This window comes from Tachypleus tridentatus, chromosome 13 (assembly GCF_004210375.1).
Source record: "Tachypleus tridentatus isolate NWPU-2018 chromosome 13, ASM421037v1, whole genome shotgun sequence".
NCBI lineage: Eukaryota > Metazoa > Arthropoda > Merostomata > Xiphosura > Limulidae > Tachypleus > Tachypleus tridentatus.
In genome coordinates, this window is record NC_134837.1 from 185,403,678 (window position 1) to 185,426,575 (window position 22,898).

Genomic DNA, 22,898 nt, shown 5'->3' on the forward strand with positions numbered 1-22,898 from the left:
CCTGCAGTTAGGAGCCTTATGGAGTAAATATAAGCCTCATTTGGAAAGTTAGTTAACAAAAACTGCTCAAATTTAATGAAACTATCTGCTCATGCCTACACAAAAAGTCATGTGAGCTATTGGCCTAACATTTTTACCAAAGCTTCACCTAAGAGTAAAAGTGGACCATTTTTAGGTTTTATCATTCAGATTAAAAATGGCTGATTTGGAGCAACAAGAACTATAGGATGAAAGCAAGTCTAAATACATAAGTATTGGTTAGGCTAAGCAAAGTAGATCAGTAGTTTCTAGCTCAAGTTTTCAAAAGAATCCTGTGGGTGGTCAGTTATTGATTATTCACTACCATAATTTCAGCATAAATTTACTAAATTTTATGAAATTATCCTAATTAAAGAGTGTTTAGCATCATTTGGTACCAGCTTAAGCAATTAACATAAATACTGATGCTTGATAAGGCTGTACTGATTACATTGTGGTGATGACAAGAAACTGTTGATATAAATTCCATGACATTACTATAAAGGAAGCTATTAACACTAGTTTAGAGGGGAAAAACTATCACCTTATAGTTTAAAAACCTGAATAACTTGATAAGATAAATGTCTATTCCAAATAATAGGGTTGCATTCCTATAGCTAATGTTGGTTACTAACGAGTGTCACTATCCTATTTTATGTGGTTTGTTGATGTGTATTGACAAAAAGTCACAATATCTAATTAGAAACACTTTAGGTTGAAAAAAAAAAGGTGCAACCAAAAAAGTTTCAACATGCAACTTAAAGAAATAAAATAAAAATTGTAAGCCAAACTGGTAGCTACACTTATAGCAATGACAATAATTTACAACAAATATTTGTTCATAAGTCAACCAGGTTGCATATCTCATTTTACCTACCATTATGCTCAAATTTGAACAAAAAATGCAATCCTTTTTTAACCACACCTAAGATGTTTTTGATTAAATCTAAATTTACACAATTAGATGGTCACAATGTTAACTTCATACAGAACCAACTTTTGTTCAACATATCTGACTGGATTTGTCCTTGATTTAACAGATCAATCTGTGTTGTATTATATCAATGATTATTAAAAATGTAATCTAACACGTTGACTCACACCAGCCATAAGCCATGTGACATATAAAAAGAAGTAATTATTCAACATAATTGGATATTTAATCACCTAAATGTTTGTTTCTGTGTTCTGGGATAAACTTCAGTATCCAAACAAAATTATTCTGTTTCTGGATAGACACGATTATCAATTTTATTATGTTGAAATCTAATCCACGTAATCATCACATCTCTAATATCTAGGGTTTATTACTCTGATATTTGTCATATCTATTCCCACTCAAAGTCAACAGAAACAATACTTCTACGATAAATGGTAAATAACTGTGATAAAAGTAAATGGTTCAAGCAGTGCACCAAACGTGTGATAACAAGAGTGTTCTGGACACTACCAGCTATTTAACAGAGCGCTCTCACATCGACCCTACTAGCTAATTCAACAGAGTACTCTCAAATAGACCCAACCAGTTTTTACAATAAAGTGCTCACATACAGACCCTATCAGTTAATTCAACAGTGTTCACACATGGATCCTACCAGTTTTTCAACAGAGTGCTTTCATATGGACCCTACCAACTAATTCAACAGAGTGCTCACTCATCGATCCTATCAGTGTTTCAATAGAATGCTCTTATATGGACCCTACCAGATATTCAGACACATTCTGTAAAACTAAAAACCTAAAAACCCATACCTTTGTGAGTTTTAAGTTTTATAATAACTTTTAGACAAAATATTTGTAATAATAAGTCACTCACATAAAACAGAAACAAAATTATGATGATTACTGCAAATTATTTCCTGTAATTACTTCCAAGGCTTTCTTCATATTCTACATGAGACAGGAATAATTTCACTGCTGTCAGTTTCACTACAGTAAGTGTTGTAACAAGCATAAAAATAAAAATTACTCTGTACAATTCACTACGGTGGGGTGCACCAGTTGTTATATTACAAGAACAGGTTGACACTTTAAGGGTTTTTATACTAAGGGAAAAAATTTCTTCTTCTTTAATTATATAAATACAAATTGTAATTTCTTTTTAAATAGTGGTGAATCATAATGATGCATTTATTTGAACATTTGTTCATTTATAAAACACAATACCATATTTCTTCTTAAGAAAGAGAGGTGAGCCACAACACCGGATCTCTCCCTCAGACATGATTGCTATTCTGTCACCCAAAATGTCAGCTTCTTCCATAAAATGGGTTGTCAACAAGATGGTACGGTGCTCCTTCTCGGCCTGTAACAAGTCCCAGATAAAACGTCTGGCAGATGGGTCCAAGCCAGAGGTCGGCTCATCTAGCATCACCACCTAAAAAGGTATACATTTCCTGACTGTAGTTTCATAAAGTGGTTATTTCTATAAAACCACACAATAACAGATACATTTAAACAAACTACAGGCTTGTTAATAAAGTGGGTACATCTAATTTTCAGATCTTCAAATGACACATTTGAATATGGTAATTAAAATTGTTGGCTTCGGGTAAATCAGATAGAGGATGCCTAAAATAGTTTAGAAGACTTCAAAAGTCAAGTAGTCTGAGAAATTGGAAAACATGGCTCATTTTCCCATTATAAGAGTCTTAAAACTTACAACATATTTCTTATGAAATTAGTACTCAGACAATAACTGTATTAACAACATAAATCACAAATAACTAAAGTTTCAAAACTGAAGTCACCTGTGAGCCTCCAACTAAAGCTATTCCTACTGACAGCTTGCGTTTCATACCACCAGACAACGTCTTAGCAAGAGCATTTCTTTTGTCTTCTAGATTAAGAGTTTTGATCATTCTGTCCACCTCTGGCTTCACAAGGTCTGGGATGTAGCCCTTTAACTAAAAAACAAAAGATAATTCATACACTAGCAATAAAACCTGTTTCATTCAATCTTCTTTGTCACTTACATTATAAGTGTTAACAAAAATAATATTTCACAGAATGTGTAGAACATTTTTAAAACCATGGTTATCAACTGTTTACGTATGGATTCATTAGGATATAAACTTTTCACTGAATAAAGAGAGAAAGGAGTTCAGAAAAAAACCTTCAATTATACACAGCTTTGTTTTTTACTTTTATTATTTATTCACTAGATTTAGAATAAGGCTTGTAACAATGTTGAAAAACTGTGGCTATTACATGTGAGTTGAGATAGAAGCTTACATGACACCTTTGGAAATACTGGTCAATTAAAATGTACTAAAATAAAACAGAACAGTTTAAAAGCCGACTAATAGGGATTATAAACAGTAACAAATGAAAAATAGAAAGTAAATTTGTTTGTTTGAAGTTAACCAGTAAGCTACACAATAGACTATCCACACTCTGCCCACCATAAGTAACGAAACCTGGTTTCTAGCACTGTAAGTCCATAGACATATTTGTGTGCCAATGGGGGCCTGGAAATTAAATACAAAATGGTGAAATAAATGATGACAACACAGGAACAATGTACTCTAAGTGAAACTAGCATTTAACTATTCAGAAAATAATGCTATACAACACAAGATTTGATAGAAGAAAACCTTGACTTTCTATTGGTTACAGCTAATATACGTAACACTATGTAACAAAATTTTTACTTTTTCTTGTTCCTGGGCAGAAAGTTCCTGGCCTACTGTTCTCTACAAACTTTGCTTTTGTGACCTGGGAGCGTATAACGAAAACATGATGGGATACTATATTTGGGGGCTGATACGTGAAAGTAATTTACATTACAGTCACAAATCTTGAAAAACTACTCACTTCTAAACATTTTTGTTCATTTTTGTGTAACTTTAGAATAAATACATGTAAATTTTGATTCATATGTTGTTTTATTCAGACCTTATGTAAATGAAAATGTGCAAATTTTACACAAAAAATAGGTTAGTTTCTAAATTTCATTATCCAGGTCACAAAAACAAAGTTTGAAGGGAATAATGGCCATTTTCTGTACTTTTACAACACAAGCAATTAAGAAATAACACATACTATCCAGGAACAAAACTTGTGTAATTAACCATAAGAAAGAACTATTACAATATAAAAAATTACGAAAGAGAAGTTGTCAGAGGCAGGTGTGGCAGGAAGGGCCTGATTTTCTAGTCAACAGCTCTGTAAACAAACAAACTTGAAGACTTTAATAAATGTGGTTCATCTGAGCAGTGAAGATTTTATAAAGAGTAACTGATGTTGAATTTCATACTTTCTTGAGGGGTGATGGATAAAATAGGGAAGACAAAACATGTCATATGTGTCACACAAGAAAAAATTGAGATTTTTAAAAATATTTCTCTGTACAATTAATATCTTAAGATTTTATGTTCTTGATGATGAGAAACCCACTTGAAATAAAAATGTATCTCAGAATCTCTGGTATGTGTATTATCACTTTTATTGATAAGCAGAGAGCAATAAAAGTGTTAATATCCATACCAGCTGTTCTGAAATACAAGATTTTATGCTATTCTCATTGGTATAACATATAAAAGTAAATTAATAACATTTTGAATATAAGACACTAAAACCTTATGTCATGTGAAAGATACCTGTGGCAATAGGTTTAAAACTTATAAAATATTAACATTTTAAAAACTAAATTCTGATGCCAATTTTATTACAATAAATCTGAATGTAGCTCTGGAAAAATGCAGAAACAAGCAACATTCAACCTTCAGATAAAGTCTTCATTACAAGCTATAAATGTGAAGCAGACCTTGCAAAAAAACTCTAAGTGCTCTGCTACAGTCAGGTCATCAAAAAGGACATCATGTTGTGGACAAATTCCTAGTCCAGAGTGGACCTCCAAAATTTCATTAGATATGTCATAGCCATTCACTAATGCTGTCCCAGAGGTGGCTGGGAACAAACCTACAAAACAAAACAACTCTTAAACACTGATAACTAAATTTATGCTATTTCTTAATCATCACATAAAAGGAATTACTTAATTGAGCAAATAAATTTATACATTTGTGCATTAGGGAATAAATTAGGAATATACAAACATCTTACATGTAAATCTTGAACTACATAATGCAACTTTTAACAAAGACCATTCAGTACACTAAAGGTTTCATCTTTACTCTGTAATTAATCATTTCATTGTCAAAGTAAAAACAAATTACAAAAACTAGTAACAGTGGATTTATGATTGTACATTATAAGTTCATTATACCAAGTGAACCACTTGCTAACCATGACTTTCAAAACTGAAAATTCATCTGTGATGAAGGAATCTCAAGTTATTCCATGAAAATCTGAATTGGTTTATTTATTCTTATTTCAAAACTTTAGGTTACATAAATTATCTTTTGAAAATAACCTAATTACTTTTTTTTTGTTTTACCATTTTCTGCTTGGATAACTAAGGTTAATACGGTAAAACAGTAAGAAAACTTTAACTATGTTTGTAACATATCAATTTGACTACAATGCTAATTGCTCTGAACTCTAGTTTGTCTATCTAAAAGTGTTACACTAGTTGATCCAGCGATGCTGGATCAGAGGTTATTTACTAAACTCACCTGTCAACATCGATATAGTTGTCGATTTGCCTGCACCATTGTGCCCCAATAATGCTGTTATTTGGCTGCGGTACATATTAATAGTAATGTTGTTAACAGCATACTTTTTGCCAAAAACCTTTTAACAATGAAAAAAATGTTAAGTAACAACAGTTAATAAATATACAAACATGCAACATATCTTACTAGTTACAAACCATGTAAAAGCCAAAAATATATTATGTTGTTGAATAAACAAATCTAATTACATCAAAACCAATCCAGTTCAGAGGTTCCACACATTCCATTCACAATCATCAAGAGTGCAAAACTAGCTAGTAAATAAATATTACATCAAATAAAAGAATTTTAATGCAGGTTTCATATTTATTACAAACATTTATATATGAGTCTACATATGATTTATAACATCTAAAGACATTTTAATGTTGTTTACTATGGTTTGTTTTCTTTTCTTTAATAATTAAGGTATGGCACTATGATAGTCATGTTGCCAAACAAATAAGTTTACAATTAATGTGTACATTTCTCTCATATTTAATAAAGTATTCTGTAACTATTTTCATATAATGTTTATTTTATAGCACAATCACACTGGGCTACCTGGTCTGCCACATGGAATAAAGTTCCAGATTTTACTGTTTAAAGTCTAAGAGTACCACTGACCCACCAAGGGGCTATGTGACATGTAAACATATTAGTTATTCATTAAACTTATTATAGCCTTTGATTTTAAATACCTTTGTCAATGACATTATCTGGATCCCTGGCATTAATCCTATTGGTTCTTCCTCAAAAATCTCCTTTCCTTGATTGGTTATTGACACTGGAACAGAATGATGGTCTCTGGTTTCTAAGCCACACCAATAAGATTTCTGTGAAAACAAATATTCAGGATTATTATTATTATTAGGACTGACAACCTTTTTTTCTTTCACAGAGAAACAAAAACATTAAAAGTAAATATATTACTTCATATATTTCATGTAGGTTTAAAAACTAAACATACCAAGTTAATAACATTATAATTGAATGTCTTTTAAAAGAAGAAACTTTGGACTGTTTAGAGAGCTCTGATTTTCTCTAGTTAACATAAGGCTTCATCTTGTTTCAGTAATGAATAATATACTTAGAAAAAAGTCTTAAAAGCTTCATGAAAGAAACCCAAGTCTTAATCCTTTCAGTATGGTTGCCTGCAATTTGCTAGGTGCTACATTGGGAATTTCACTAGTGTAACAATATACATTGTAACTCTGATATTTCTTAACATATCCTCAGAAAAACTGGCAAGATTCTATTAAAGATTATAAGTATCTTGTACAGAAAGAATGACATTATTTCATTAGCGTGTTTTACTAAAAACATTATTCATATATTGTAGTTATTTTCACTCACACTCTTAATTGTTCACATGCATAGTGATTTTAATTTTAAGCATAAAAATGCTTTTCTTTATCTTACAGTGTTCATATTTACTTTCCATAAGCTCTAGAATCTCATAAATAAATATCAAAAGTTTTTTAAGATAAATGTTTATATTTTATTTTTAATTTCTTCTACCATAACAATAACTGTATATATAATGTATATATGTTTTAATTTGTTGTAACACACTTTAAAAGATCTTTGTTTGGTTATATTTGTAACTTCAGGTCTTTTCACATATAGTTAATTTTTAACGTTTCATTTTCCTTTCCTATATTACTCATATCTGCACAAGTCAACAGTGTACTGGGGGAATAATTACAATATCTTTAGCAGAGATGCACAAAGCTTCTGCAAAATTACTTTCTCTTTGTGCAAGAATTTAAGCCTTGAGAACTGACACAAAGTATTATGAATATTTAAAAACATTTAAACCTTTCAATTATACATTCTAAAACAAATAATATATAATTCACTGAAATGTAAAAGTAAAACCTAAATATAGTTTAAATCTCTCTCTTTTTCCCTATCTATAACATATTTAGCTAAGAAAAAACTACAAGTGCTATTAGGAACCAAGCAGACAACAATACAACAGGTAGTGACATCTACCAGATGACAACTGGGAACCAATTTCAAAATAACTATTAGTGGATTATAGTATAAACAGAGCTATTTCTAATAACTATACACCAGCATGTTTAACCTCTACATGCAGGTACAAAAGCCCAAAAAAATGTATAAAAGGTGAGCATGGCACCATCAGAGGTTGACAAAATTTATTACTTGTTTCAAATGCATTCATTCAAAGAACTTGTCAATAGGTTAAGTAATCAAACTTACTGTCTAGTTATGTAAGTGCATGACTATTATTATCTTGAACAAGATTAAGAATGACAAATATGAGATAATTAATGGCACATGGGTTACGTGACAAATTCTTGTGAAGTTTTTAAAGATTTCTTTTAAAATAAGGGATTTAAATGTAACATGGGGACTTGCTCAGAAGTGTTTAACATGAAAGGGTTAAGTGGACTAATGTTCTAGTTTAATGTTTCAGTTATATTTTCAATATAATCATTGCTGTATTTAAACTTTAAACTTTAGGATAATCCAAGGTTTCCTTGTGCATACATCTATTCAAGTCAAACATTATAGAGAAGTGTAACTTTTACGATGTATATTACAAAGTATCATCACCACATGTGATCCACTCTTTTAACGTGTGCTTCCTTCTTGAACTTAATAAAAGTGAAAGACCTAAAAAAGTTGTTTATACTGCTTCATTTTGGAACCCAAGAAAATAAATTGTGTTTTAAGAACCCTGACAAAAACTTCAGATGTTCAAGTTAATTCAATGATAAAACCTGAATTTCAATGGTTGTAACTTTATCAATATCAAAGTTTTGTAACATATTAAAAACTGGCAACAGTTCTAATTCACTGAATCCAAACTATTAAACTGAACATAAAAATAAAGACTATTAAATATCAAGTAGAACCAATCAGAATAACTACTCATTTGATTTTTAAAGAAAATGCTTCATGCCAGAGAAGTTAGGAAACTACTCTGAAATAAAACAATGGTAACATTGTAAAATACTATACTGATCCTTCATGTGCTTCATGAAGTTCAAGAAATGCTTCATGCCAGAGAAGTTAGGAAACCACTCTGAAATAAAACAATGGTAACATTGTAAAATACTATACTGATCCTGAAGCAGATACATGGACATCACAATTTCAAACAGTGAATTGAAATAATGATAAACAAACAAGAGAAAGATAAAAAGCTTCTGATGGTGGTATGAGGTACAATTGCACACAACCTTGTACATCTGCTTTCGAGATTGAAAAAAAACAAAAAAACTTGAATAATTATTCATCTTAGAATCACATTCTTCATTAACCCATTCTGTATCAGGAGTGTCACTGACATCTGCAATTTCTGTCCTTCTCAATAAGGAAGTGGTTAACCAAATTGCACAAATCTTAGCAAAGACTTGTTAACAGTATCTAGTTTTAGTTTAAAAGAGTTATACAATTTCATTCACTTTCTCCATGAAGAGTAGCTATATATAATGTGTTGGTAATGCCTGAGAAACCTGCAAATAGTGAGAAGTATTTTTGAAAACACGGCTAGCAAATAAAGATTCAAATCTTCACAACCAGCACAAGTAAAATATACTTCCATCTTAGATTTTCAGTTTTTTTATTGTTGATAAGAAACTTCCATTTCATACAAATATAAAATCACCTTCAACTTGGATAACATTCATCAAGATATTTCTTTTAGTACTTTATTCTAATATGAAATGAAAGAGAGATGAAATACTAAGAAGTTTATACATGTCACTAAAAAGTACAGTTATTGTCATGAGTTACAATCCAAAGTTATTTTATCTGAATGTTTCCTTAATTGCTTCAATTTCAACAACTTTACATACATTGCCTTAGTTTGCTGCCAAACAGAACATAGTTTAACATAGCTAAATGTCCAAACTTAAAACCTGCATTATTCATGCGCAACTTCAGTATCATTTATGACGACACAACAGATGCAGAACTATCACTTCACTCACAAAAATAAAATATAGTGCACATCAAAATTACTCTTTTCTTTACAAAAACACAATGCAGAGAATGATAAGTAGAAGCTGGAAGTGGTAAGAAAATAAAACACTAAGAAAAGATAATGCTACATAAGACTTGTGGGAGGTGACAAGTTCTGTGCTTTCATAACTCAGTAATTTTAAATTATTTATTATTGATGTACAACAAAACTTTAATAAAATGTGAAGTTTCTATAATGTACATCACATGACATAATTTCAAGTAGAATTGCAAAAACATACTTCAGAAAAATACTTTTTTTTATTTCAAAGTAAACTATCTTTACCATCGTGACTTATTATAAATGAATTTTCCTTGAAATGAATGGCAAAGTAGAATAAGATGTTGGATTAAATGTGAGAAATATTTTTTAGAGAAATAAAATCAAATACTTAAAGCTATTATATATATGTGATAATTATAAATTACTTAAGCTATACTATAGCACATTTACTCAATACAAAAATGTAATGTGGAAATTCCTGAAGCTTTAAGTCCCTATAGTTCACATTGTTTAAGCTGGTGCATTCGTCTTTTTCAGATATTCAGTAAGAACAACTTTTTTTTTGCACATTACATTCAGCCACTTTAATAACCTTTTCACATATTCTTTGTTAAATTGTTTAGGCAGAGTATTCATGATGAAACTTTGTAGAATGGACGGCAACTGCCTATTGTGGAGACGAAAGGCAGAAGACTTTCAAAACATCATCCTCTACACTTGTGTCTCTACGACAGACAGTAGACATCCATTCTACAAAGTTTCAACCTTTTCAAGTTGTAGCATTACACATGAGAGTTAGTACTTGAAATAAACACCAACTTTGTTATTTCTCTTTACTACACAGCTTATTTAGGAGTGTTCTACTAAAACAAAAACATTACTGGCAGTACAAAGCTTCAAACCATTTAAATAAACTTTATGCTATCAGTTTTGTTAGAGCAGAATGCTTCTGAAAAAAAAGCTGGTAAGCAAAACTCTAAGTGTCCAATTAAAGCAAAATAACAAATTTCATGCTATAAGGTCAATTTTGAATGATATAATATCAACTTAAATAAACATTTTATAACAGATATATTAATCTATACAAAAATGTTCCTAAAAGATAAAATATATTTCTGACAATTCTTGTATCATGCACAAGTAAAATGGATTCAGTACAGAAAGAATTATAAAGCCAATCATACCAAAAAGGGGAAATACCACGGTTGTGGTACCCCATATTTCCCAGGATGGACAATTTCAATGTACAAAGTAAGGATCAAGTACAAGATACCATCAAAAATTAACATCACAAATATCAACCAAAGTGACAGTGTATCATCAGGAGAAGATGGCGAAGATATATTATTCCACTGTGCACCAGCACCTGTAAAACAAATTCTCAATGTATCAATTGGCATGGTAACAAATCTTAATCTTACGCTTAAGTAACAGGAAAGTAAATTATCCAAGAAAGCTTGAATTCTAATACTGTAATAATGGTGTATTCAGTATAGCACATAAATGTGTGTATCAGAGAAACTACACAGCAGAAAGATTTCAGTTACAGAAAACATTTCAAAAATTTTCTTTGTGTCCTATGACAAGAAATTACCACTTTCATGTCTGGTTAACATATACACGAACATCTAATTCTAGACTGATATGACCTAAAAATAGTGAACAAACAATTTCATTTTTAACAATGTTTAGTCAATCCAATGACCTTTGAATATATACATATCTGTGTGTTCATGTGTGTCTGTCTGTTTCTTAATAATTCATGACTATTAACTTCCAGCTAAATAAACATTACTGGTAGATGCAATTCAAAAAATCACTGTTCTTTACCACACTTGTAACTGACTCACAGAAATATTATCTCCAATGCTGATTTTGTTTCATATACAATGAGACAAATGGATCATTTTTCTGCCTCTTTCTTAAAGAAATCTTTAAACTGGTTGACCACATGTGAAAGGAAACATTACACTTAAGTGCTCTAGTCAGACTTTATCATTGGATAATACTTTATTTACTATATGTGGAAAATCTGACAGCCTTCTCAGTGATATACTTCAATTGGAAAGACAAAGACATATAAACTAGCTTGAAAATTTTGTTTCAAACATACCAGTAAGAATACTAATTAAAGCCATTTTAATTTGCTGCATTGTGTTTTTGACCAACTTGAATTTGTTGACTCATTTAAGTTATAGTTATCTTACATGAAGGATAGTGATCCACACATAATAAGTAAACTTGGCATCAAAACAGAGTCAATAAATCAAATTTCAATGACATTTTAATCTCTTAGTTTCAAAATCAAACATTAAAATAATTCTCTGTCTTTACTTGTTTGTATCACAGAACATCTGTTTGCTTCAACTCACTCACTTTCAATTTTATCACCACCCTTTTGAGTCAGGAGTTTGAATCCCATCACAGGAAAAAGAGTGGTGATGTCTTGAACTTGGCATAACTTGTACATTTTTAGTACAGATATTACTAAAGTATCATCTAATCTTATGGTCTCCAACCTTTTTTTTGTTTGTGGAAATACAAACCAACTTGAAATGTCCTCTTATTACATCATCTCTTTCACAAAAGTCCCTAATTGTCTCATACATATCTGTTCTTGGATTATTTATAACCAACAGAAAGAAAACATTTCACTTCACTGATTTATGTATAAGAATTTGTTCTGATGACAGCATTTAAACTATTCAGCCTACAGTTTCATTGTTGCTAATTGGCAAGTTCTTGATGACTAGATAACTGAATTATTTTAAGGACTTATACTTTAATTATAAAACCAGATTATAAAGCATTAGTTCACTGTGCATGTTATTATTTTGTGATCTAACTTACATATCTGAAATCAATTATAATTACTTTATGTATCATCATCATTATAAAAGTTTAGGCTTAGTTTCATTAGGGCTAATAGCATAAAAATATTTTGTATTTATTCTTAAATAATTATTAAATATATAAATATTGTTAAAAGAGGCTAAAATGTAAAAATTAGGTTAAATAATACAACACAAATGAAACAAAATTAAATAAAACATTTGAGTGAGGTATGTTGAGCAAGCTGTTCCTGATTTACATAATTCATTTACATTATTTAAGCTAAAATCTCTTCATAGAATTTAGTTCATTTGCTCATGTTTAGTAATTGTAAATGATTAAAGGAACAATTAAACATTAAATCAGTTGCAAAAAAGATAGATGAATGAAGATTTTAGAATAAGTTACTGCAATTTTTTATTAAAACCTCAAGTAATTCTAGAAAGATAAAATAATAATTTAGATTTATTTCATATTTATTTCACAGAAATACTTTATTAAAAATTTGATTTTTTTTGTCATACATTTATTGTTTACTACAAGCTTACTAAACTCAATGAAGAAACACTAATGCATTCATATTAACATTAAATATTAACTTTCTGATATGCACTCACTCCAATCAACCAACCATCAGTACACAGGGTTAAACATATAATATAAATGTTTTCTGCCTTGCTTAAACAGGGTTAATAGCAATTTTAAATTACTAAAACATTATAAAGTTTTACAGGTTAAACAAAAATCAGATAATTTTCATGACCTGATGTCTAAAAGCAAGAGGACAATTTAAAGACCAGTATTCAACTCACCAGTTCCCTCCCACATTGCCAACTGCATCGAACCCATGGCCAATGCAGTGTTTGAAAGAAGACAGCTCGCCAGTTTCTCCATCAATGACATATCACTGTAACGAGGCTGGATGAAGAAGTAGGGAATAAAAGCTAGAAAAAAAACCATACCTGCACCTGCTGCTGCAGAACTAGCTGAAATAATACAAACAGTAAATGTTATACACTTGTTTATGCTGTTGTAACATCTCAGTGAAACGTGAGTATAATTAGCTTTTATTAAAATAAGAAACTGCTTAGATGAAATTAACAAAATTAATGATTAATATCTCAGCATTGTTAATAAACAAACTGACTATGCATAAACAGCAACTACAAATGACTGTTTATAACAGTATGAAGCAAATTTGTTTGGTTTGTTTTACCCAGGTCATAAGTCAACTTAAAACACAAGATAAAATACCATTAAAAACCTGTTTCAACCATAATATAAATTACATTAACACCTAAAACACATACATTTTTAAATGCAGTAGATAAGTTATAACTTGAGTACATATATCAAGATGCATACAATATAATAACCTGTACTGTAAGTTTGGTAAATGTTAAAAAGGTAGATGATATTTGTCACAAATGTACTAAGTGCTGAATAATTCATTTCATTTTATCAACTCTTGGCTAATAAGGTCAAATAATTATTTACCCTTCTTACATCCAATTGACCAAAATACTAAAACATTTTGCTCCTAGAAACTTCTTAACAATAATAATTAAAATAATTATTAATTTTTAACTGTTTGTCTACTAACAAAAACTGCAAGACACCATTTAGTATAAATGATGCTTGGAGGCTTTATAATACAGCTTAATTAATATGTGAAATCAGTATTTCACAATACAGTAGTGAAAGAATCAAAATTAAACCAACCAAACTTAATACCAGTTGGCAAACAGACAACTACCTGTTAATTCTGGAAATGGTTTTTTTAGAGTTTCAGTTCTGATTAGTTAATCTCACACTGACTTGATGGAACAAATACTGGTACAAACTTTACTTGGAGAATTGGCATTTGGAAAGCAGCCCAAGAATGTCTAGGACATCTCTTACTGGAGGAACATATTCATGGGAGACCAAATCACATCTGTACCAGGTATATTCTTTGTCCATTGTAGAAATGTGTGTTGTAAAATCAGGAGGAAAAGGGAAGTACAACCAGGAATGTATTTACATTGACTGGTCCAGCTCCATTCCAAAACCAGACCTTCTAGGAACAGACTTCCAGGAAAAGGTACAATGGGGATTCCCTAACCAACTAGTAATGATTAACAACTGGTTCACAGATAGTTCTTTTCCAAAACCAGTTCTCCAAACAGCAGGAGAAGATACATTGAGGGTTCCCCAAACATTAAGTATAATATATAGATGGATGTGCTCCATGATATAGAATGGCTAGGGTGCATCAGACCATAACTGGTGGGTGAACTGCAGTACAAAACCAGCAAACATCAGGTATTTATCATCTGGTCTGCAGTAGAAGGAATATCTATACTGTCTTCTTCACCTCAAGATGAAGGAGCAGAAGAGATGAGGGTTCCCTTCTGCCTTTGGAGTCAAGACACATGTGCACAGATCCACAACCAACACAAGCCAACTGAGAAACTGAAATATATATACACAGCACAAGTAGTAACATGAACAAATCTTAACACTACTGTACCAAATGAAGAAGAGAAGATTGGGTCCTACTGTAAAGATGGAGTCAGTTGTTTAAGGAGAGTGTGTCATGCTCCTGTTCGTGGGGGGTTGTTGTGATAATACATTTGAACCTGTTAAAATGTAGGAGTTTAGAGGCTAGCAGTGAGAAAAAAAACCTGTGCACACAGAGAGCAGCACTGAACAAGAAAAACTATTAGGTGAGAGAGGCAAGATAATCTTTGGAATTAACTGTTAAGAAAATAATCAAGTGATGAAAATTAGGATTTTCAATTATTACCATTGTCTAGAGTAATTAAAACATTGATATTATTGTATTTTTAAACATTTAGCTACACAGTAGACTATTTATGCTTTGTCCAATTTTAGTCTTGTGAATTTGTTATTATTGTAAATATTATTACTACATACTGTTACTACAATTCTGCTGAGTCGGTGAAAAGTAATTCAAGGGTCTTGGGTTCAATTCCCTGTGTTTCTTATAGCAGAGCTACTAAAGCTATGTACTACTAACACTAACTAACTTTAAACTGCTAAACAGAATTACAGAAACTGCCTGACAGTCCAGACATTCAATAACATCTCACAAATTTCAGCCACTTTAATAAGAAATTTAAGATACTTCTAAATCCATATTATAAACTATGAATGCAAAGTAATTATCATAATAAAAATTTATTATAAAGAACTAAAACCACTAAAAATAACTATTTTACACACCCACAAACTTCAAGTATTTTAATAAATACTTTTAATGCAACAAACAATATAATCTACTTCACCTGCAACACCAAAACCGATTGTGAACACTAAACTGGTAAAGATGTTATTTGCAAATTTATTCACATAAAACATTCAAGTAACCAACAGTTAATTAAATTTGAAACTGCATATATTTTTGCTTTATTTGTTTACTAATAAAATGTTTTCATGAGATACGTTACTTCATCTTTAACACTGAATGTTAAATGTTCAATATCAAATCCAAAGTTAAAAATGAAATACCATATCTCACAAAAACATTTTCTCAGTAAAGAAATAAAGCAACATTTATGCAATTTTGAATTTAAGCAATAAATAATTTCAACCTTAGACACCTATTTAAACCTGGCAACGTCTTTGTTGAGGGGCATGTAATCACAGTGTACCTATAGCGATATATTTGTCTCATTTCATCAAGTAGTTCTCATACGAAAATAAATTTTACCCTAATTCAGGAATAATGTTTGTTGAGAGAAAATAAATAAAGAATATAAATTTAACACTATTAATACAACTTGTGCAGCTTATGTATAATATTGTATATATCACTTTGGACTGCATTTAAAGTTCTACTCTCTCTATATGTACATATGCTGTTAAGTATCAATGACAGACATTCAAAACAAAAATTCACTGTATTCAGGAGCATTCTATATTTTTCATGGGCTGAAAGATTATACCTAATAGAGAACTTTTTTTGTGAGATGAAACACCCATAATTAAGTTAAAGACTCACCTTTGGAGAAGAGAGTGCTGATTAAAAAGCAGAAGGATATGGTGGTCAATATATACACAAAGAGTAAGAGAAAGATGATGAAAGGATTGCTTTTGTCAAACACACGAAGTCCATTGGACACTTTAACAGTGATAAAGATTGTGATAATGGTGATGCTAACCAACAAACATATCAGGTATTTGATATACCATGCAGACCAATGTAACCACGTTTTCAAACCCATCATTTTCATTGATTCCTGGAAAACAGTGGGAGAAGAAAAATTTCTTCAAGACCTTTGCCTGTATACCATATCTATCTATTAATCCTGGTAAACACACCACACAAATTTATATGTATATATACATTTACATTTATTACGTGTTTTTCTAATGTCTTAAGTCCAGCAGCAGGTTTTAGAAAATAAAATCTGTATTACAAAAAAGCTGACCTAATCAATTCTAAGTGTAATAATAAACAGAACTGCCAATCTCAAACGATACTTCATTCAAGCCATCGGAGATCTGACTATCAATGCAGTTAGACATGTTAAGAAAGAACTGTAAACTATACACTTGTACTGTTTAACTGATGTTTGCTTGAAAGAAAGGACTGGTTTACACTAGTGCATATATAGCCAACAGTTAGCAATTATCTAAGATAACTGTTTAATATAAACCCAAATTAACCTAAGCTATAACAGGTTTAGTGGAATAAGGGCCAAAATTCCTTGTAGTGTAACAATGGAAATATCATGAAGATTTAGGTTTTGATATAAAAGAAAACAAATACAAATCACTCATTATCAACAAATGACATCTATATTTAAAATATTTTGAAAGAAGGAAACCTTACTGAGAGTTCTGACTATAAAACAAATTATTGTTTGTTCTCAATGCATTCAAATTGAAATGTAATAAGATAAATGTATGAATTATTCTCCTTACCTTCAGTCGTTTCTCTTTTTCAATCACAATGTTTTTCACAATGTTCAATGCTGGATAGATGAAACTAAAAATCAAAATCATTGGGAAAAAAAATTGAAGAGCAAGAAGGAATGGGTCGTTGTCATAAGGTGGGTACGGGTATCTTTGCATCTGTAACTGTAAGTTATCACCAACATTTTCATTTGTAATACATTCTATTACTCCCAAAGCAACTGCATGCTGGATAGATAAAAACCCTTCTGCCATGTAACCTATTTGAAAACAACATACAGAACACTGTACTGGTACCACATTATCAGTGCCAAGACCAGTAACATCAGTAATGTTCTAATAGTACTACTAACAGCTTCAAATTTAGATATGCATGTTTCCTATATTAGAAAACATAATGCATTAAAGATTATGTAAGCTGAAACTACAAACTTTTTTATTGTTACCTATGTTACACCTTTAAAGCATTTTAAAATCCCCCCTAGTGTGATTAGTTTAATTCAACAGAAAAAATAAATCAAGAGGCCCCTTTTGTCCTATAATGTTCTGTTAAAAATATATACTAATATAAACAAAGAGGAACATACAACATTGTTTTTAGAACTGATATACACCCCTGTGCAAATTAATTGAAACAAGACGGAAAATTACAATTTTTTAAACTTTTTGCGTTTTATTTCTGAAAATCCAAAAATTACTCACAAATTAATACATGATATGACTGCCTTAATTTTTCAGAAGATCATTAATCCGCTTTGGCATCGAGTCCACAAGTTGACTGCAATATTTACTAATTTTTGGATCATGGTACCATACCTCAATTATGGCCTCAATTAGCTTATCTTTTGTAGTACAGTCTTTTCCCTGAAGTCTTTCTTTACAAATCGCCCAAAGATTTTCAATAGGATTTAGGTCTGGAGAGTTTCCAGGCCAGTCCAGCGCCTTTATTCGCTTTGTAGTCATAAAATTCTTCACAAGTTTCGATGTGTGGCATGGAGCCAGATCTTGCTGAAAAATGCCAGATCCATCTGGAAATCTCTTTTTCAATTCTGGAACGACTCTTCTTTGCAAAACTTTGATGTACTGTGGTCCTCGTGTCATACCTTCTACGATATGTAAGCCTCCAACACCATAGTAGCTGAAAAAGCCCCAAAACATCTTCTTCAAGGAATGTTTTATGAACTGATTGATGTGAGATTCTCGAAGTTTCTCACCTGGAGATATGCGAACATGCAGACCTCTTTGACTCTGTACAAAGAAATGAGCCTCGTCACTGAATAACACCGTCCTTCATTGTTCTTGCATCCAGTTCTTGTATTTCAGACCCCATTGATACCGTTTTTTCTTCATTGAGTTGGTAAGAAGTTGTTTTTTGACTGGTTTCCTTGCCCTTCTAAAGCAATTTTGGATAACGTAATATTCCTCAAAAGTTCGTCATATATCCCAAAAATACATCGACCGTACTGCAAAACACAACTAATGACGCCGTCTGCGTGAAAAAATGACTATTAAAGGAAATCAGTGGGTCCAACAAGTCTACACTGGCCGCCATGCTGAAAATATTGTAAAATGACCATTTGTTTCAACACAAGGGTGTATATGTACATGCTGCTATTTGTGTGCTATGCCATGCAATCATGATATTTGTATTTTATTTTTCATTACAAAACTGCCAACTTCTTAGGCACACAGAATCTATATAAAGACAGCTTCTTTTTAAAGTTGGTGTAGTTATCTAAATAATTTGTTTTATGTTTTCTAATAAGTTTTGCCTTATTTTGGCCTTCTAATAAGTTTGGGAACACTTTTCTTATAATTTTCCTCAATTATTTGTTTAAATTATTATTTTTCACTGTCCAATATAGTTTACTGTTAGATATAGAAAACACAGCTTCTTTCAATATTGAAACAATAATACAAATTCATACTTTTAGTTTTTGATGAATAGTTGAGTTTTTGGGATTTAACATGAAAAATAATTTCACAGTGAAAGGGTTAAGTGTTATAGCTCTGATTTTTCCATTTACAAATTTTCAAACTTCTAAAACAGACTACAGCAGTTTGCAAACAATTAAAAATATAAATCATACATAATTACAAGCACAACTGTTTGCTTCTTAACCTCACATGGCTGATGGATATGTCTAATAGAAACAGCAGGTTCTTATCAATATAAATATTACAATTCTACATTAAATTTTTTTTGCCATTACCATTTAAATGATAAGAATACTTGATTTCTGTAGATAAAGTTTAATATTCTAAATAGTAATGGAATTTGTTTAAACCTATTAATTTGAAAGCTGAATAAATTGCAGTAAATACTTTATTAAAAAATCCATTTTCTGTGTGTGTGTATCAAACTTAATGTTTAGTAAAAGCTCACCATATTTTAGAATTGACTAAATGTATTTTTACAAGTTATTGCATGTACAGTTTGATCGCTCCAAGGTCGGTTAATTAAAAAATTTCATTCATAAAAGATTAAGTAACACATTACTAATTCAACTAAGGAAAAAAATTTTTTTTTTCTAATTTTTAAATACCTGGTTTTCCACCCCAAATGCTATCTTTTTCTCTTGGTCCTACAAGTTGAAACACAGGAAATGTCAGCTGCGTTTTCCAGTTTTCTACTGAATTTTGCACATCTTTATTCAGGTTCCGAGGTGTTGCTTTCATTCTTATCTTCAAAAAGATTTAACACTCAGAAAAATATCATTACATCATAAAACCTGTAAACACAATTTTCTTCGCATGAGTATCAGTGTACAGTAGCAAATAACACAACTTTTTACATATCCAAAATAGATGTTTTGTCAAAAAAAATACTTCTAGTAGATCCATTTAGGCCTAAATAAATCATATACACAAATGACAAAAAAATGTAGAAATTAAAATACACTTAAAACACATTCAAAAGCTTATATGTAAGTCAAACAACCAAATATATGCATATGTTACAATATGAAAACAGCAACCTAGGATATAAGATTCACATAAAACAGTTTTCCTATGAACAATCACCATATCTGTACATCCACCTTTAAAGCTATTTGTTGTGAAATGCTAAGCTAAACACATTATGCAATCCATGTTCTACCATATACAGGTATGAAGACCAGATTTTTAGTGTTATAAGCCATCAGATCTGCTGCTCAGTTACTCAGAGATGGGAGGTCAGATACATTTATTAAAAGACCAAAAGGCAGAAGTGTCACTGAGGTACAGATTAGCAGAAAGGTCATATTTTAACCTCGTGGGAAGTAGCATCCCTATCAATCCATGTATGTGAGGTCAAATACCCCAAAACAAAATAGTTACTATGAATACTGTTCTTGGAATAGAATTTTATTTTCCATTCATTTTATGAGAGAGGTACATAATATCCTACAAAACTTAAGCCTAGTGGGGTAAAGATAAAACACTTATTAATAAGCATATAGTTTTGATTTTGCTTTGCTGATGAGAACAAATATGCTCTGCTTCTAACTAGGTCTGGCTACACTACTATACTCCAGTGATTTGAAGTGTCTTAAATGTGTGATTCTGAACCTGATCATAGATAAGAAAGAGTGAGTCTCCTTCTTTTCCCAGATAAACTACAACTTGCATCTTAGGATGGCTGGTGTGGGAATTAACACTTACTAATAAAGCAGAGAACAACGTTTCAACCTTCTCAGATCTTCTTTTGTTGACCTGAAGATGACCTAAGAAGATCAAAACGTTTTTCTCTAAAAGTGTTAATACCCATATCAGCTGTCTCGAGATACATTTTTATTTCAGGTGGGCTTCTCATCATCACAAACTACAACTTGGCAAAAGCTCCACTGTCAACCACAATTAAGCATTTAATTATAATAACTGCTATCCAAAACGTAAATCCAATTTGCATTGTGCTATATATTCTTTAAGTTTCAACTTACAAGTATGTAAGTATTTCCAAAACAACATGTTCCTTCCAGAAGAATGATTTAACATTTGTTGTGGATGAAGTTCTTGGTAATATTTTTAGGATCTGCAAGTTTTTACTATAATTAAGATAAAAATTTTAGTACGGTAGACACAAGAATAGAAATAACTTGCATTAAATATATATTTTCCTCAGAACTTAAGCCTTAATTAAGAATGCCTTTACATTCTGGTTTTAGTTCTTAAGAAAAATGAAAGACTCATACCTGAAAGTTGGTGGCTCCCATTTCTTAATACAAATGAATATGAAATTAGTTCTGTATCTAAAAACCACATGAACAGAAACTAACTTGTGAAATTACATAAATGTGATATGTCATATAACCTGTTTCATTTGATATGCTACAGAGAAGTCAGTACTCAGCAATTTGATATAATGAATAAATTACAGTCAATATCAATGATTATCTGCCTGTTAAAAGGACAAGTACAAAAAAAAGTTAAACATGTCAAACTAGCATGCTATCTACTTGACAAGAGCATGTAATGTTTTCTAAACATGCTTACTAATCATGAAATTCATCTCACCTTTAATGTTCATGTTTCTCCATGAATGTCACCATTTTTTGTTTTGCACAATGCCTGCTACAAGCTTCACTCAGAGTTGTTAAAACCTTGCTGTACATGACAAGGCTGAATCTGAGTTTACCCAAATTTAGGTAAACTTGGAAATCTGTTCTTTCATGTTTTATCCAGTTATGCATATATACTATTTATATTGTTCTGAATCATTCATTAAATGACTGCTACGTCAGTGAGTTGAAATTATCAATACAATGTGGGGTTACATAACACAATAAGCTGTGTTTTCCAGTTACTTTTTCTTAGCATGTGTCAGGGTTTTAAACAATAGTGCAAGCTAGAATTCTTCTATGGTAGGTGTCTGTTACTTGTTGGTAATAAATTAGAACAATAAATGACAAGCACATAAGACGCTTGTTTTAGAATAAAAATTCAAAACAAGTCAAATGTATGTATACAATTCTTTACACTATAGAATATCACAGTTGTATGTAAATCTCTAAATAATTCTCTTTTCTTGTCACAAGTCCACACACTACGGTGCAATTATTTTAGAACACCCTCTTACAAGCAAAATTATTCTCCTTATCTCTATTAAACTGTGCAACACACTTTAAACTATCACCCTTTAGGGCTAGTCACACACATGCCAGCTAACTTTATGTTTTCTTATTTTTCTCTGAATGAACTTTACTTTCACTGCACTTAACTTGCTCTTGCTCAGTCACCCACATAAATACCTTGCCCAACTGAAGCCTGGAACTTCTTACAACCTAGGAGATGTGATTATGTAACAATACTCACTTGGTGAAAAAAATGCAGAAGGTTCAAGTAATGTGATACCAACGATATTATTGAAGCCTAGTACAACTATCAACTGCATGCACAACATATGGTTCATACACAGTTATGTAATGAAATCTGTCACAACTAATGCTTTTAAAACAATCACCCCTCAATGCTCCTGTTCTAAAAGCTAAACAATGATAAAATATTAAGCCACAAAATAAATT

General features: G+C 31.0%; 1 protein-coding gene across 7 annotated transcripts in view; it reads right to left on the bottom strand.

Annotated features, from left to right (window-relative positions):
- Window positions 1-22,898, bottom strand: part of Abca3 (ATP binding cassette subfamily A member 3) — a 61,540-nt gene that overhangs the window by 20,282 nt on the left and 18,360 nt on the right. For all 7 annotated transcript variants that reach the window (XR_013021438.1, XR_013021439.1, XM_076481584.1 and 4 more), the window contains 10 exons: window positions 19,941-20,079; window positions 17,404-17,654; window positions 16,478-16,715; window positions 13,284-13,457; window positions 10,824-11,005; window positions 6,338-6,472; window positions 5,598-5,715; window positions 4,787-4,941; window positions 2,769-2,924; window positions 2,185-2,395 (listed from right to left, as the gene is read on the bottom strand). Coding sequence is in view for 5 of the 7 variants with exons in the window: in XM_076481584.1 (XP_076337699.1) it covers window positions 2,185-2,395; window positions 2,769-2,924; window positions 4,787-4,941; window positions 5,598-5,715; window positions 6,338-6,472; window positions 10,824-11,005; window positions 13,284-13,457; window positions 16,478-16,715; window positions 17,404-17,654; window positions 19,941-20,079 (1,759 nt within the window). In the remaining 2 variants the exon portion in view is untranslated. The remainder of the gene's footprint in view (window positions 1-2,184; window positions 2,396-2,768; window positions 2,925-4,786; window positions 4,942-5,597; window positions 5,716-6,337; window positions 6,473-10,823; window positions 11,006-13,283; window positions 13,458-16,477; window positions 16,716-17,403; window positions 17,655-19,940; window positions 20,080-22,898) is intronic.